This window comes from Fistularia commersonii, chromosome 36 (genome assembly GCF_037954325.1).
Source record: "Fistularia commersonii isolate RoL2024-O1a breed Wild chromosome 36, RoL_Fcom_v1.0, whole genome shotgun sequence".
Taxonomy (NCBI): Eukaryota; Metazoa; Chordata; class Actinopteri; order Syngnathiformes; family Fistulariidae; genus Fistularia; species Fistularia commersonii.
In genome coordinates, this window is record NC_141319.1 from 1,655,365 (window position 1) to 1,670,166 (window position 14,802).

Below are 14,802 nucleotides of genomic sequence, written 5' to 3' on the forward strand. Positions count from 1 at the left end.
GCATCATATCATTTTATTCTTCTACTAATTATATTAGTATTACATGGGTGGAAATTTTAATTAAAGTTCTCTTGTAATAGCTTATTTCAGCTCATCAGAAAATTCATTATTTTATCAAAAATGTTTTTCTTTTGGATTCATTCAGTCGGTACATCCTTTAAGTAAATTCATGTTGAATTTTGTACTTTCTGTCACTTGCTGGTTGCAGGTTTTTAATTTTATTTGGGGTTTATGTGCAGACTTCCTTTGTTCTTGATGCTGCAGTGTCCTGATTTTTAGGCTTGGGTTGTTTTTCAGTCAACATTCCATATTAAATTTAAACATGTAAAAAGAATGAAAATAAAATGTCTGGTTTCAATCATTGGATTTCTCTCCCATTCATACTTTATCTCCTTGCTCCAGCGTATGCAGTATCCTTGTTTGCCGCCATGTTCATCCCTCCGTGATATGCTGCAGCAGTTGCCAGGCAACATCGAAGTGTTGGGCATGTTGCCATGGCGATACTATAGCGAGCGGCGTTACCTCCTGTCACCTCAGCCGTTGTGTTTCTCTCACATCCGGCTGGCATATTCCAACATCTCATTTTTTTATTTTTTTATCGTGTCCTCAAATGACACCCCACCATCCTCCACCCACCCGTGTCCTCAGACACCCCCAGGACACATGTTCCACTTCGCTGCTTATTTCTGTCAACGGTTGCAATCTGCAAACATACGAATATCACTGGTTTGAAAATGATGAGCAAAATTTCCAGAGAAAAATGACTTGATAAATCAAGAAAGAAATCTGGGATTTGAAAAATAAGAAATAAAATTTAAAAAATGACAAGACTTAGTCTGATAATTAACCCAGAAATGTTGACTCAGGAAAGAAAGTCGAAAAATAATCACAAAAAAAAACAGATAAATAGATCACTGCTATTATCGGATTTAACCAATACTTATAATGATTAGACGATTACTTGAAATTCAGCCCAGGACTGAAAGATTAATCTAAAAATTTATGATGAAAAAGATAACAATTGCTGTCCATTCGCATTCAAAATATCCTGTTTATCCCAGTTTGCAGTGCCTTGAAAGCTGTTACGGAATCCGTGTTGTGATAATTATTGTAGTTCTGTAGACGTTCAAAGTAGATATGAGAGGTAAACAGAAAATCCATTTCATTTTTGAGGTTAACGTCAGAACTCACATGATAAATGCAGGTTTCTCGATATGTTCATTCACAAACAAGGAACTGACACTCAACCAAAGTGACCCAAGTGGACAGAAGTTTTTACCCTTCTGTCGTGGAAAAACTGATGGCGGTCACTGAAAAAGCTTGAAGTTGACACACACCGAAATCATACATTTCTTTTGAAATGTGGTTTAACAGAATCAGAACAGAATGTGATTTATGATGAAACTAGCCTGGTCAAAATGACGGTACGCTTATCGGGGGAAGGACAGGGGCGAACAACCTCTTTCTTTAACAATAGGCTTGAAACTTATCTTTTTGAGAGGACTTCTGGTTAGCGCTATGCTGCCCAGGTATTAATAAAGCTATTAACGCATAATGTTGATTTGGTGCCATATTGCTAAAATATGACTTGACTTAATATGCTTTTGCCCAACCTTTTGAGTTGATCTGCAATCTGCAACTCAATGACACTTTGGCACCGAACGACGGGTATGTCGGCGAACTAGCCCACCTGCCTTCGCAGCTCCCTCTACAAACTCTCAATGGGATTCAGATCATTGAAAGACATTTCAGAAAAAAATCCAATGTTTTGATCTGCCTTTCTTGTGTTTCCAGTCACGTGTTTTGGGTGTTTTGGGTTAGAACCCCTAAACTGCGACTGAGACAGAGCTTTCTGATACTGGGCAGCACTTTTCGTTCCAGAACGCCTTGATAGTCCTGGGATGTTTGTTGCTCTCTGCACAGATTTGGGATACCCTGTTCCTTTGCGGCTTGATACTACGCATTCTGGAAAAATCCTCATTTTCTTTCAACAGTGGTATTTCCCCTCCAACGTCTACCATTATGTCCACCATAGCTCAAACACTGACGGATGGTGCAACATGACACTGATGTACCTCCGCCTTTGGATTTCACCTCTGATCTCTTTAGAAGTTGTCATTGATTTTCCTCTTACAACAACCAGAAAAGCCTTGCAAATTTCTGGGGCCCCCAAAAGGGCCAACAAACTTTGAATCACTTCATGTTTTTAATATTATTCTGATATTAATGATACTCGTGTGATTTGATTTTTTTATTTTATAACAGTGATGGATGTTCCTTAATGGGGCCCCCCAGTAAATATTTGCCCCAAGAGAACCTAGAATCGCCTTACGGGGGCACGTCCAGCTCTATGGATGTTTAAGTGCTAAAATAAACACTGATGAGATGATCTGATAACCTTTACCTTTAACATGTTTTTCGCTCATTTTTTTTTAGATGTCCTGAGACAATTCCCTCCTTAGCTCTCCGTTGGTCAAAACCATGATATTAAACCGCATGTTCTCTTATCGCCATTAAAATAGGCAATCTGAATGGTTAGAAGTTTAAGACATTCCTGATATTACCGGTAATTACAGGACCCACCTTGGTTTACCACGTCTCTATGGTCAATCTTCATTTGTTTCCGGGTTTTTTTTTTTTTTTTAATGGTTCTGTTGGAAAACAATTCCAAGGCAAAGTTAGATTTTCGGTAAGTAATAATCATTCAATTTTTATTCATTATTCCTTTTGTCAGTTTCGAGTTAGTTCACTGACTATTATATGTTTGTCCTTCTTTAAGGGCACCAATAGTTTTGTCTATGTATGAAAATCCTCAAAAAGGGGCAAATAGATCCTCCACTTATTAACAAATGTAAACAATTTAGCTGACCGGCGATTGATAGCAACTGTCAAAGTTCATTTTTTTTCATTATTCAAAACACTGACAGTAAAAGCAAGAGGCAGTAAAATGTCTCATGGATCACTACAAAACAAAATACTCAATTTTAGATCAAAGCAGTTCAATTCAAAGCGGAACATCATTAGCATTTTTAGCTTCAGTGCTAGCGAAGCCTGCTAAGAGAGGTGCTCAAAAGTATCGCAAAAGTCTTTCGCTGCTATGCAAAATATTTTGCCCCAATAGGATTTCACGTTTCAGCCAGTAAAAACACTGTGTTTCAGGCTTATAAGCTTAATATATTTGCTGTACAGTTGCTTATTTTTTTAGCCTGCTAACAAAAACTAATAATTTAGTGTAAAGTTCATGTCAGAATCTTGTCCTGGCAACTGGACTTGAAATTCTTCACTTTAAGATGTATCACCCCTAAATTCAGGATAAAATTTATTGTAAATTTAAATACATCTACCATCCCATATAAGGACTTTAATACTGATTAGATTCTCCTAATTAAATAGATCTGAAAGATTAAAAAAAGTGTCTGAAAAAGTGTTTTTTTCTGTGTTTGTGTTGATATGAGTTCCCGTTTTGCAGTGTAAATAAGTGAATAAGACACTGGATGAAAGCGGCATTGCTGATAAGGAAGGGCTTTTTGAGAATGCTGGTACCGAGTGAGCTGTCGTCCCTTTTATTTTAGTGAAACTGAGCGACTGAGTGCCAGTATTTCTGAAAAAATAGACAGTACCTTGTGAACTCAGTCCACTATTAGGGATATTTTAAAGAAAAAGGTCAGATGACTTAAATAGACCGGTAACATGCGCAAATAAATCCTCACCGATGTGGATTCTTTCTTTCTTTTTTTTTTTGAATTCATGAACAGCTATATAATGTCCACAGAAAAAAAAAACCCTCTGATCATGTTGTGGGCTCCCTGGTCCTGAGTCTCTGTTCAGCCTTTAGTGCAGTTCGATGAGCTGTTTTCTGTGTTCAGACAAGAGGTCCTGGTTCTGAGGGGCCACTGAGGAGGCACCAGTCCAAGTCCTGGTCCTGAGGGGAGGGGGGTTGAGTCCCGATTGACGAGGCAGACTTTCGCGCAGTCCTGGTCCCAGTGGAGGACCTGGACGACGTTCTGCCGAAAAGTCGTCGCTCCATCCTCAACACCTCGTCATACAGCCGAGATGTTTTCACCCGCAGAAGGAAGGAGAAAAAGTGCAGTAGCCAGACGAAGGAGCGGGGCAGGGAGGGCTCCTGCTCCTTGTAGTGACTACTACACTTCCTACGGAGGACAGGCGAGATGAAAATGGAGAAGCAGAGGAAGATGGAAGGCGCATCGTTGACGGCGCAGAAAAAAAAAGGGAGATGACATGAAGGAGAAACAAGTGCAAATGGAAAATAGGGAGGACAAGGAGAACAGTTTGTTGTTTGGAGTCAACACAAACACAGTTTCTATTTTTATTTTGTTCTTGGAAAAAAAAAAAGGACTTTTGATTTTTGACTAATTAAAAGACACATTGAGGTCAAAGGATCAGAGATTACCTGCTGTCACAGGATTTGAGCAGCCTGTGCCAATAGGAGGGGTTTGTTAGAGAGAAGACACCCCTCAGGGTGGTGTCCAACCTCTGGTGCATCATAGAGGGGCCGTCGTCCTCCTTACCGTCGCCCCAGCAGAAGACGAAACTGGACGGGCGTCGGCGCTCGACGGTGGATGGGCAATGTGTCAGCTTCTCCAGGCCCATCTGCAGTTGATGGGCAATGCCTGCAACACAAGATGGAGCGGGTGAGGGGGACGTGTGGCGCGATTTAAAGAGCGCGACCTGTGTCGGGTCTTACGTTTGCTCTTCATCTGCACGCAGTGCTTCTTGCTGTTGAGGCTCAGGGTGCGGCGGGACGTCCAGCACCTCCTGGGACGAACACACAACATGGCAGCGCAAACGTTCAGACTTTCACGATGACGTTAGAAAAGCTTCACATTGAATTTTCTCTTTCGTTATCTGAAGCGCTTATCCTGAAATCGGGGGTCATGGGAAGCCTATCCCAATATTCACTGAGTGAGAGTCACTCACAGGGCCGAATATAGAGACATTACAATCATTCAGTCTCTCATTCTCACATCTTATTGACGAGCAACCACTCCTTTTCATCACTCTAGGCGCAGCCAGGGCGTCGAGGGGATCCGGTTTGGAGGCGGCAGGATGGAGTCTCTGCTTTTTGCAGATGATGTGGTTCTGTTAGCTTCAGCAGGCCATGATCTCCAGCTCTCACTGGAGCGGTTTGCAGTTGAGTGTGAAGCGGCCGGGTTGAGGATCGGCACCTCCGAATCTGACATCATGGTGCTCAACCAGAAACGGGTGGAATGCCCACTCCGGGTCGGGGAAGAGGTCCTGCCCCAAGTGGAGGAGTTCATGTATCTCGGTGTCTCGTTCAAGAGCGAGGGAAGGATGGAGCGGGAGATCGACCGGCGGATCGAAGAAGAAACTGATCCAGAATAGGAAGCTTTCAATTTACCGGTCGATCTACGTACCCACCCTCGCTGATGGTCACGAGCAGTGGGTGACCAAAACAACAAGATCATGGATACATGCCATCAAATTGAGTTTCCTTGTCAGGGTGGCCGGACTCCCCCTTAGAGATAGGGTGAGGAGTTCGGTCATCCGGGAGGAGTTCAGAGAAGAGCCGCTGCTCCTCCGCATAGAGAGGAGTCAGATGAGGTTGCTTGTGCTGAAATTATAATTTCGAGTTCGAGTGAAATTATAATTTTGAGTTTGAGTGAGCTTGATGGCCGATGATCTGCCGGCGGTAAACCTGCGCTTGACTTTGCGTTCCGACCTGGAACCCGACTTTTAATTTAGTTTTACCACGCAAATCTCGACTCCTGATTAACATCTGAGAAACTCGTGTGCCTCCCGACAGTTCACAAATCGAGAGAGCTCGCTTTCACTGTGGGACTTAAAAAATAAAATAAAATAAGCCTGCAGATCTGACCGGGCAGTCTCCTGGTCCTTGTCCCGCTTGGCTCGGAGCAGGGTGAGGTGCAGCAGCCGGTACCACCTCCTCAGGTTGAATTGGTTTCCTGTTGGACAGCGGAGATGCTGATCATATGAACGAATTCCCCCGGGCGAGGTACGGATTTGCGTGGGTCCAGACCTGAGTCGCCATGCTCATGGGTGTTGTTGGATAAAACCCTGAAACGCAAAAATGGGTTGATTACATCTTTTTTTTCTGTAATTTCTTCATGAAAATTTTACGTACAAATAACAGATGAAAAAAATCAGGCCCATTTGTACAAATTTGTATTTCTAAGCCCATTTTGCTCTTAACTAAGTATTTTTATGGGTTCTGCTTTTTTTTCTCTTTGGGCCTCATTCATGGACAAATTTGTTTTATATTTCATTCCAATAAGACCATTCACAATTTTTTGTCAAAATGTTTATCTTGTCAATTCAACTTTGATGTTTTTTTTTTTTTACTAACTTGTCTTCTTATGATTTAAAAATGAACAATAAAAAAAAAAGTTACATCCTTTCCTTGATTTATTTTTTTAATTCCTTTATTTACATTATCGGTTGTTGGAATGTTTTCTTTATTATTTTTTTTTCCATCTGTTCTTTTTAATTTTGTTTTTTTAACAAATCATCATTATTCATTAATACTTTTTTATTCATCCCTACTAGAGTTTATAAGTATTGGGTTTCCTTAAATTACACCTCCATTATTTTCTTCCATATTTCATGAAGACCAATGAGGGCCACAAAAAAAAAAACAAAAAACAAAAAACAATACACCCTACCACTCTGTCTTGTCGTCAAAACCATAGAGAAGCTTCATGGTGATGATGATGAGAGCTGCGGCCTGATTGTCATACAGCGGCAGGTTAGGACACGACTTGGGATTTAAGGTGTTGAGCTTTTGGCTCATCATGTTGGCGCGCTCGATCAAAATGCAGACCCAGAGGTGGAGCTCATCTGGGGGAGACAAAACAAATGTTTTCAACTTTTACACATCGGCCCAGCAGTCACCCTTCATTTCAAACCTTAATGTTAAAAGACAGTTAAACATGGAATGCTCTGACACACACACACACACACACACACACACATTAATGTGTCTGTGCAATTTACAGTCTCTGCATGTTTTTGGATTGAAGGCAGAGACTGAATAAAGGGATGATAAAAGGCAAGCAGGAAAGAAGCAGAAATACATTTTTACATGGCATAAAAATAAACAAGAAACAGCAAAAAAAAAACAAAAAAAACTAATAACTACAAAAAAAGGAAAGAATTGTTGCAAATGTATGACATAGTGCAAGAAAGTTTGAAAATCCCTGAAAAATGGAAATAAATGAAGTCCCGATGCAGCATGATGGTGCAGAGGTGTGTGTTTTTGCGCCCCACAGCAAGGGGGTCTCTGATTGGATGCCGGTATGCGGGGCCCCTCTGTGTCGAGTCTCCATGTTGTTCGGGGTCTCTGGTTTCCTCCCGCAGCCCAAAGAACTCACAGGAGGTCAAATGGAGAGCCTACATGCCCGGATGTGTGAGCCAGTGAGTGAACGGTTGTATATCTTTATGATGTATCAATGAGAGAGATGGTTGTATAGATAGATGACTATCAATCTCCAGGGGGGAATTAAATTATAGCAGCCAGGTACATCAAAAAGCAATTACGAAAAATGTCAACACAAAAATGCAGGAGAAAAATTTAAGCAACAAACACAAAATACAAAAGAAAAAATGTACCTCAGACACAGACTCAGACTGCTGATAGTGGCAAGTGGATACGAAGGCTACGGACATAGACTCTGAGCCAAAATAGCACACTTAAAATGACCTTAACATTACAATAAACTTGTGATGATTACTGAATTAAAATTAATTAATTGACTTAAATTTTACTTTAGAATTTCAGCTTTCTTCACAAGTTGTTCCATTTTTGATTAATTTTCCTCTAAATCACTGTCACCAGATAACACTATTTTGACACCCCAGATATGCATACAGTATGGAGTGCCCGGACAACATGGCTGAGGGATGCAGGACGCTGTAAGGCGTTCTTCAAGCTGAGAGCAGCACTAATTCAGAAGACGTGGCGGTGTCATGAAATGTATGAGTTGCGGGAGCTCGCTTGGCACGTACCATGCATATTTTGATTTTAGATTTTGTATTCTTGTATTCGTATCATTACATTTTTCCATATTTCAAGGATAGGATTTTCTCTAATTGCGCCTCTTATCTGGAAAAAATGAGGGTAATCTTGAAATCTCAGAGAAGTAATTATACAGTTATTGTGAATTTCAACGGAAATGCAACAACTTGCATACATGGAGGTGGTTCATATTCTTCATGACCCCTAAACAGAACTCTCCTTTTACAAAGTGCTGGAAATGGAAACATTTTCAAAATCCTCATCCAAATAAATCTCCTACGAACAAAGGTCAGATCAACATTTGAGAGATATAGCGACGTGAATCAACTCTCCCTGTCCACTTACCTTATTTACTCATCTCTCCTGATCTCGACTCTGAACCGACACGGCTTAGATGAGGATCTCGGATGATTTTACAGTCCTTTATGGCTTATACACCCCTTTTTCATTCATTGTTTATTTTCGGTTTGTTTTGTCTGTTTTCTTAAACGATTGTTATTCTTGTTATCCATATTTCCTTTCCTCGATGGACAAAACAAAATTATAGACTAATTCAGCGGGACTAAAACTATGCAAAGTAGCATCTTGTCCTAGTTCACTTATTTGCTGTGCGATGAAATCCAGGCGGATAACAAAAAAAAGGAATGTGGGGAAGAAAAAAAAAAGGAAAACCCACTTAAAACAACAGAAAAATAAAAAATATATATATTTCCGCGGTGATAGAAGCGGCAGCGGTTACCTGGCAGGTTGGCATCTGCCAGGTAGCGCTGGGTGAGAAGCTCTGGATGCAGGAGACACTGGCGGCTGATTGGAGGGAAAGCAGGAAGCTCCAGGGCTCGGGCCAGCGCTGTTGCCTCTTTGTGGACCAACCTGTGGGACGGCACGGTCTGAGAGACACAGTCAGTCAATCATCTGTTTGGCAATAATCGTTTCAATTAATCTAAAACAGAAAGTAAATGGAAATAATTAACTACAAAAAAGGAATTTCTGTGTTTTTTATTTAAGCCTACAGCTACTTCGCGCTGTCATCACCAACCTGGACTCTGAAGATGATGGCGTCTTTGCCGTACAGCTTCATCTCCTCGGGGAGGTGTTCGTGGGCGTTGATGTATGGGATGTGGCCCTCCGCTGCTAACCTTAGAATGCAATACCCAAACATTGCAGTCAGGCTCAATCCACGCCTTTCGGCATGCCAAACAACAACTCCCGTGCCGCCTGACTTCCTGTCCTCGGGGTCACCTGAGTAGGTCGCTGAGCGTCAGCGCCTGTCGGCACCAGACCAAAGCCAGGTGGAGCAGAGCCAGAGTGGTCCTCATGCTCGTCGGGTTCTTGTTCCTCCTCAGCCGCCTGGGCCTTCTCCCCGAGTTGGAGCTGCTCACGCCTGGGGGACATGGATGGGGAAAAAAAAAAAAACAACTTGTTTTATACTTAATTTTTTTAGAGAAATGTGCCGTTTTTCTGTTTGAAACAGTAAGTACTGTACCCATGGTGGATGAGGCGCTCGAGAGGATCCCCTCTCCATCCGTGTTGCTTGTGGATGTGTACATTGACTCGATGGCACTTTCTGACTCCGAGCCCTGATCCCTCTGAAGAAATTAAAAAAAGGTATTTTGCACAATCTTAAAACACATCTCTTGTGTGTGTGTGTGTGTGTGTGTGTGTGGGGTGAGTGATAACTGACCAGTGGGAGGGGGGCGGCCGTCACCGGGTTGCTGGTGTACGCCTGTCGGGTGCGCTGCAGGTAGAGTCTCCACATCGGCCACAGCACCTCATCCTGCAACAACCGGGGGCCGATCACGTGGGGGCCGCCGAAACATCCAAAGCACTCGCCGCCTGAGACTGATTTATACTTTTTGGCCTCCTTAACTAGGTAATTGCGTGACTTCATGGTCACACAGACGTGTTCGCTCGCCTCTTAAACTCAAACATGTCGCCCCTCTTTTTTTTTTTTTTACTCTGGCCAGAGCTTGTTTCGTGTGAAGAAAGTGTTAACGCTCTGGTGCCTGCCTCGCCAAACACCACGGAATCAGGAGAAAAGAAGAAGATGCTAAGAATAGGACACAGGTGGCAGGGAGACATCACACCTGGAACTGTGGAGGAACTCCCAGTTGGACCAGGGAGGCAGCTTGTTCCTTCAGGATGAACTGGAAGCCTTCACACACCACCCACTGTCTGCTGCACTCTACACACACACACACACATACACACACATGCACACGCACACGCACACGCACACGAGAAAGAGATTGTTTTTCATCTAAATCACTTGAATGTAAAACACCATAATGCCATTTATTCACTGGATATTGCCATGCATTTGGTTTTTTTTTCTGGATCAGAAAAACTTTATTTGTCAAGGGGGGGGGGGGGGGGGGGGTCTTTTTATTAATAAAACCCCCAAACAAACAGAAAAATATATGCAAAACTTTTAGCAACTTTGGAACAGACTTCATGTGTTTTGACTACATTTCTAGAAATTAGAGGTTTGTACTGATTGGAGCAATGACATTCTCATTTTGCTGTCCACAGTGAAGACAGATAGGTATCAAATAAATAAGAAGCAGACTGGTGCAGCCAGATGTTAACAATGCAAAGAAACTCTGGTTTCTGGACGCGCACTGACCTGGCTTCTTCTGCCTGACCGCCTTGCTGATGCTGGAGATCCGGGTGTTGGCGAAGTTGGTGTATGTGTCCTGCACCTCGACGGTCCGCTGAGGGAAGACGCAGGGTCAGTCACACCCGAAAAGGGGTAACGCTGCTCCCTGCCGGGCTGAGAGTGGAACTACTGCCTGAATTGACTCAAAACAATGAATGGGACTGTCTACGGGGGAATGTGATGACCTGTCTCCATGGAAACATGGCCGCAGAGACTGGACGGAAGGGGGACCTCCAACGTCCATCTCGGTGCGACACATAGAGTTGGTTTGCAGATCAAGAGTGGCGTGGAATTAATAAGGACAGCAAATGATCAAAACTAGGCGAGAAATCACATAGAAAAAAAATTAAAAATTCTAAACGCGTTCTCCCCACTAGGCTGTCCAAAAAACATCAACTAATTAAACTTTAAATGTTGATGTATAGCCAACTTCGTAGAGTCATTTTCTGACAAAAATTACCCCCCACCCCCAAATCAATTCCTTATTCAATATCTTGCTCATTTTTGGTTTTCCGGAAAATCTTGAAAAAAATACTTACCTTCTAATAAGGTGACATATAATGTAATTGCCACAAATAGGAGATAACTTAACATGACAATGACAGTTATTGACTACTCACCCTGAGAGGAGCTCATTCCTAAATGTAATTTAAAAATAATCTAATAATAGGTGAAGTAACACAAAATTCTGGAAATTAAAAAAAATCTTAAATGTTTACACAAGATATTAAATGAATACTATCAAAATTTTCAAGTTTTGGAAGTATGCAATTCAGCAAGAACCTGGTGAAACCATTTGTTCTATTTGAGCCTGGCGTTTTTGTACACTTTCCCCTTATAAATAAATACGCAATTCATGGTGAAAAAAACAAATAATATGTAAAGTAGTCACAAAAAAGCTGCAAATATATATTTGTCTGACATCAACTGGTATAATATATATGATCAGGACATAAAAAAGACCTTAGATGAGGGGAACTGAATACTCTGAAAATTATATTTATTCAAACATAAGGTAAGATAAACATTAATGATCCCTTAGGGAAAATTCCTTTGTCACAGCATAGCAGTTATAATGTCAAAAAAGGAAATAAATATGAATATAAAAATATATAGGAAGACAGAAGACAGACGATAGCAAGACAAAAAAAAATCCAGAAATAAATAGACAGTAGACAACAACATCAGGGATGACAATGAGCAACATCAAGGAACAGTGAGAGTGAAAAATACACAACTAGAAGTAAACAATATAAACAGAGTGACAAAAATAAATAGCAATGAATAAAATTGACAGCACTGACAACAGCCAATCAATAATTTGCAGGAAAGTAGCAGAATACCAAATAGAAATATAAATGTGCTTCAAGAGAGCGTGAGAGGAAATAGTGTTTACCTCGATGACATTATGGCAGGTCCTGCAGTAGAACTGACCACCGCTTGAAAGCCCCCAGTTCACGGAGGAGCACTGGAAACAGGGCACCCTGTAACCGGCCTGGAAACGGGTTCAGATTATGAACTTTAACTGCAGTGGAGCATTTTAGCACAATCATAAACCGACTTTGACCAAAACTACAAGAGTGACGTTGGCTCATTTAAAACGTGTATGCAGGGACATTTTCACTGCGTGACTCCGTTTGAAAAAGAGTGGATTTTATAGTTTTATTTCGCGAATAAGATCATTCGACTCTTTTTAAAGTTTGCTCGAAATTCGAAAGATTCACAGGCCCCAAGTAAGACATTCCGTTAAATCCGGCTCGGTTTTGGGGTTAAAATATGGTTTTACTGGAACTGCAAATCAGAAATCTCACGTCAATCGGCAATAAACAAAACAAGCTACACACTCGATCCGTCTCCTGATTTGTATTTCCTCACCGCTGGTAACGACGGTAAACGTAGCTTTTTAATCGGGCTTACTTAGGCCGATTGCTATAACCATTCGTCTGCTTGTACAATTCCATAGCAGACCGTTTCACGGTGACGTACAAAGGTTTGTTTCCACCTTTACATGAAAACACACAAGTTATTGATATGGAATACGGCGAGAACTCGATAACGGCGGGACTTCACCGTCAGCTAACAGCATCAAGCTAACAATTTCTGGGTGTAACAGAAATGTGTGGTGTCTCTTACCGTCTCCTCTTCATCCATTGTTTCGTAATGATTGTCGTCTCTGGGAGCAATTTCTTTAAAATATACACTACGCTCATTTACAAACACAAACACTCTCCAGCACATGAGGTTACTTGACTCGAGTTGTACTTCTTCTTTGGCGTCTGTTGTGGATATTGTAGGCGTTGCTGCCACCTGGCGGTGGGGATGCAAACTGCACCCTAATTATTTTCAGCAGGATCAGATGTTCGGGATTAACTTTTGTGATGTAACCAAACCCTTTCAACAATCTCAACAATAATAATCAAAAGTAAAACCCTTGAGTCGATCTATTTGAAAGAATTCTTAAATAACGGAAATTGCAATACATAAATAGTGTAGGACTAATACGACTAATAATATTGTAAGTCATTAATAACAGACCTATCATTTAACCTTTTTATTATGAAATGATACTAAGAGTTCGGACATGATTGTCAGTGTTAGTGTCAGTCACTGATGTGCTCCTGAATCTCGCAGTAAAAGCGGATTTGATGAGGTCAGATGTTAAAAATAGATCAGATGTCCAGATGTCGAGCCCCACTTCTTGGTAAACAAACATCGATGGACGTTCGCCGTTTTGTCTGCTTCTTTCCTCAAGTTTCTCGCGGCTGAAACCAACTCTGCCAGCCGTCGTTTTTCGTTGCTCGGATTTTTTCCGTTTCTTTTCTTTTCTTTTTTTTAAAGAGATTCCAGCGTGTTTGAGTCAGAGATATGTCAAACTTACCAAATGAACAACGTGACAAATGCGATCGATTTTCAAAATAAAAGCATGTATTTTACGCGACTTATATGTTATTCACTCATGTGGTAAAAATCATAAATATGCATACTGTAAATTAGATTTTAATTAGATTTTTTGTATAGAAAAACGATGACTTAAAACAACTAAACAATGTAATAACAATTACAATCAAATACTTGTATCTTGTTCACAGAGGTATATGTTGCCTGGTGTGTTGGTAGGCAGGAATAATAACTTCTTTCTTCCTTTATTATCAAACATAAAATGTTGTAAAATGCTTCTTTCTACGTCCTTTTTCTATAGATATTAGGACAATGAGGCATATGTATTCATTTATTTCTTTAAATGAAAGTCTTTCAAATATGCATTTCCTTTTTCAGTAATTTATTTTTGATGTTAACGCCTTCCAAATCCTAACAACACATTCACAATACATGAGGATTTTTCTTGAATACTTTTCCCACAAAGTCATGATGACCTTCAGGATAATGTAACGAAAAATGTTAAAAAAAGGATGGCACGATAGCGCAGTCGTCAGCGCTTCCATGTCACAGTAGGTCCTGAGTCCCAAAGCATGTAGCAGGTACACTAGAGCCCCTAAAGTTGTTTGAACTTCCGGATTGGAGGGTGAATGTTTATTTGTTTCTATATGTCACCCTCTGACTGGCAGGGTGAACCCCACCTTTTGACCAATGACAGCTGGGATTGGCTCTGGTCCCCCTACGACCCTGAGCGCAGGATAAGCTGAATAAATAATGAAAGACAAACTGAATAAATAAGACAGCTACTTATATTAACAACAATAATATTAATTGGGGTTGGAACTGCCAGGCAGGAGGTCTGGAGGAAGACTAAAGAGAAGATTTATGGATGGAGTGAAAGAAGAGGGTTGAGAGAAGAGGGTACGGAGAATAGGCTTTGTCATTTTGGCGGCCCCTGTAGGGAGTAGCCAAAAGGATACGAACAACAACAACCACAACCAACACCAATAACCATAATAATAGTGATAATGTTGATGATGATACAACTACTACTACTACTACTACTACTACTACTACTACTACTACTAATAATAATAATCTTCTTTTCCCTTGTTGGAGACGCCACAAGCTTCACCATCTAACCCCATTCTTTGTATCCTCTTCTCTCACATACTACAAATACTACTACTACTCCTCCATTCTGTGTGGAGTTTGCATGTTCTACCCCATGTCTGTGTGGGTCTAAAAACATGCA

General features: G+C 41.1%; 1 protein-coding gene across 1 annotated transcript; it reads right to left on the reverse strand.

Annotated features, from left to right (window-relative positions):
• Positions 1-635: 635 nt before the first annotated feature.
• Positions 636-13,499, reverse strand: taf1b (TATA box binding protein (Tbp)-associated factor, RNA polymerase I, B). Its single transcript, XM_086143120.1, has 15 exons — positions 12,804-13,499; positions 12,067-12,165; positions 10,638-10,725; positions 10,099-10,196; positions 9,696-9,788; positions 9,498-9,600; positions 9,254-9,395; positions 9,051-9,150; positions 8,754-8,901; positions 6,663-6,837; positions 6,020-6,057; positions 5,858-5,945; positions 4,706-4,776; positions 4,412-4,631; positions 636-4,151 (listed from the first exon to the last, which is right to left on the reverse strand). Exons 1-15 carry the CDS (start codon positions 12,906-12,908, stop codon positions 3,863-3,865), a joined length of 1,857 nt encoding a protein of 618 aa, XP_085999246.1. The 5' UTR covers positions 12,909-13,499; the 3' UTR covers positions 636-3,862.
• Positions 13,500-14,802: the final 1,303 nt, after the last annotated feature.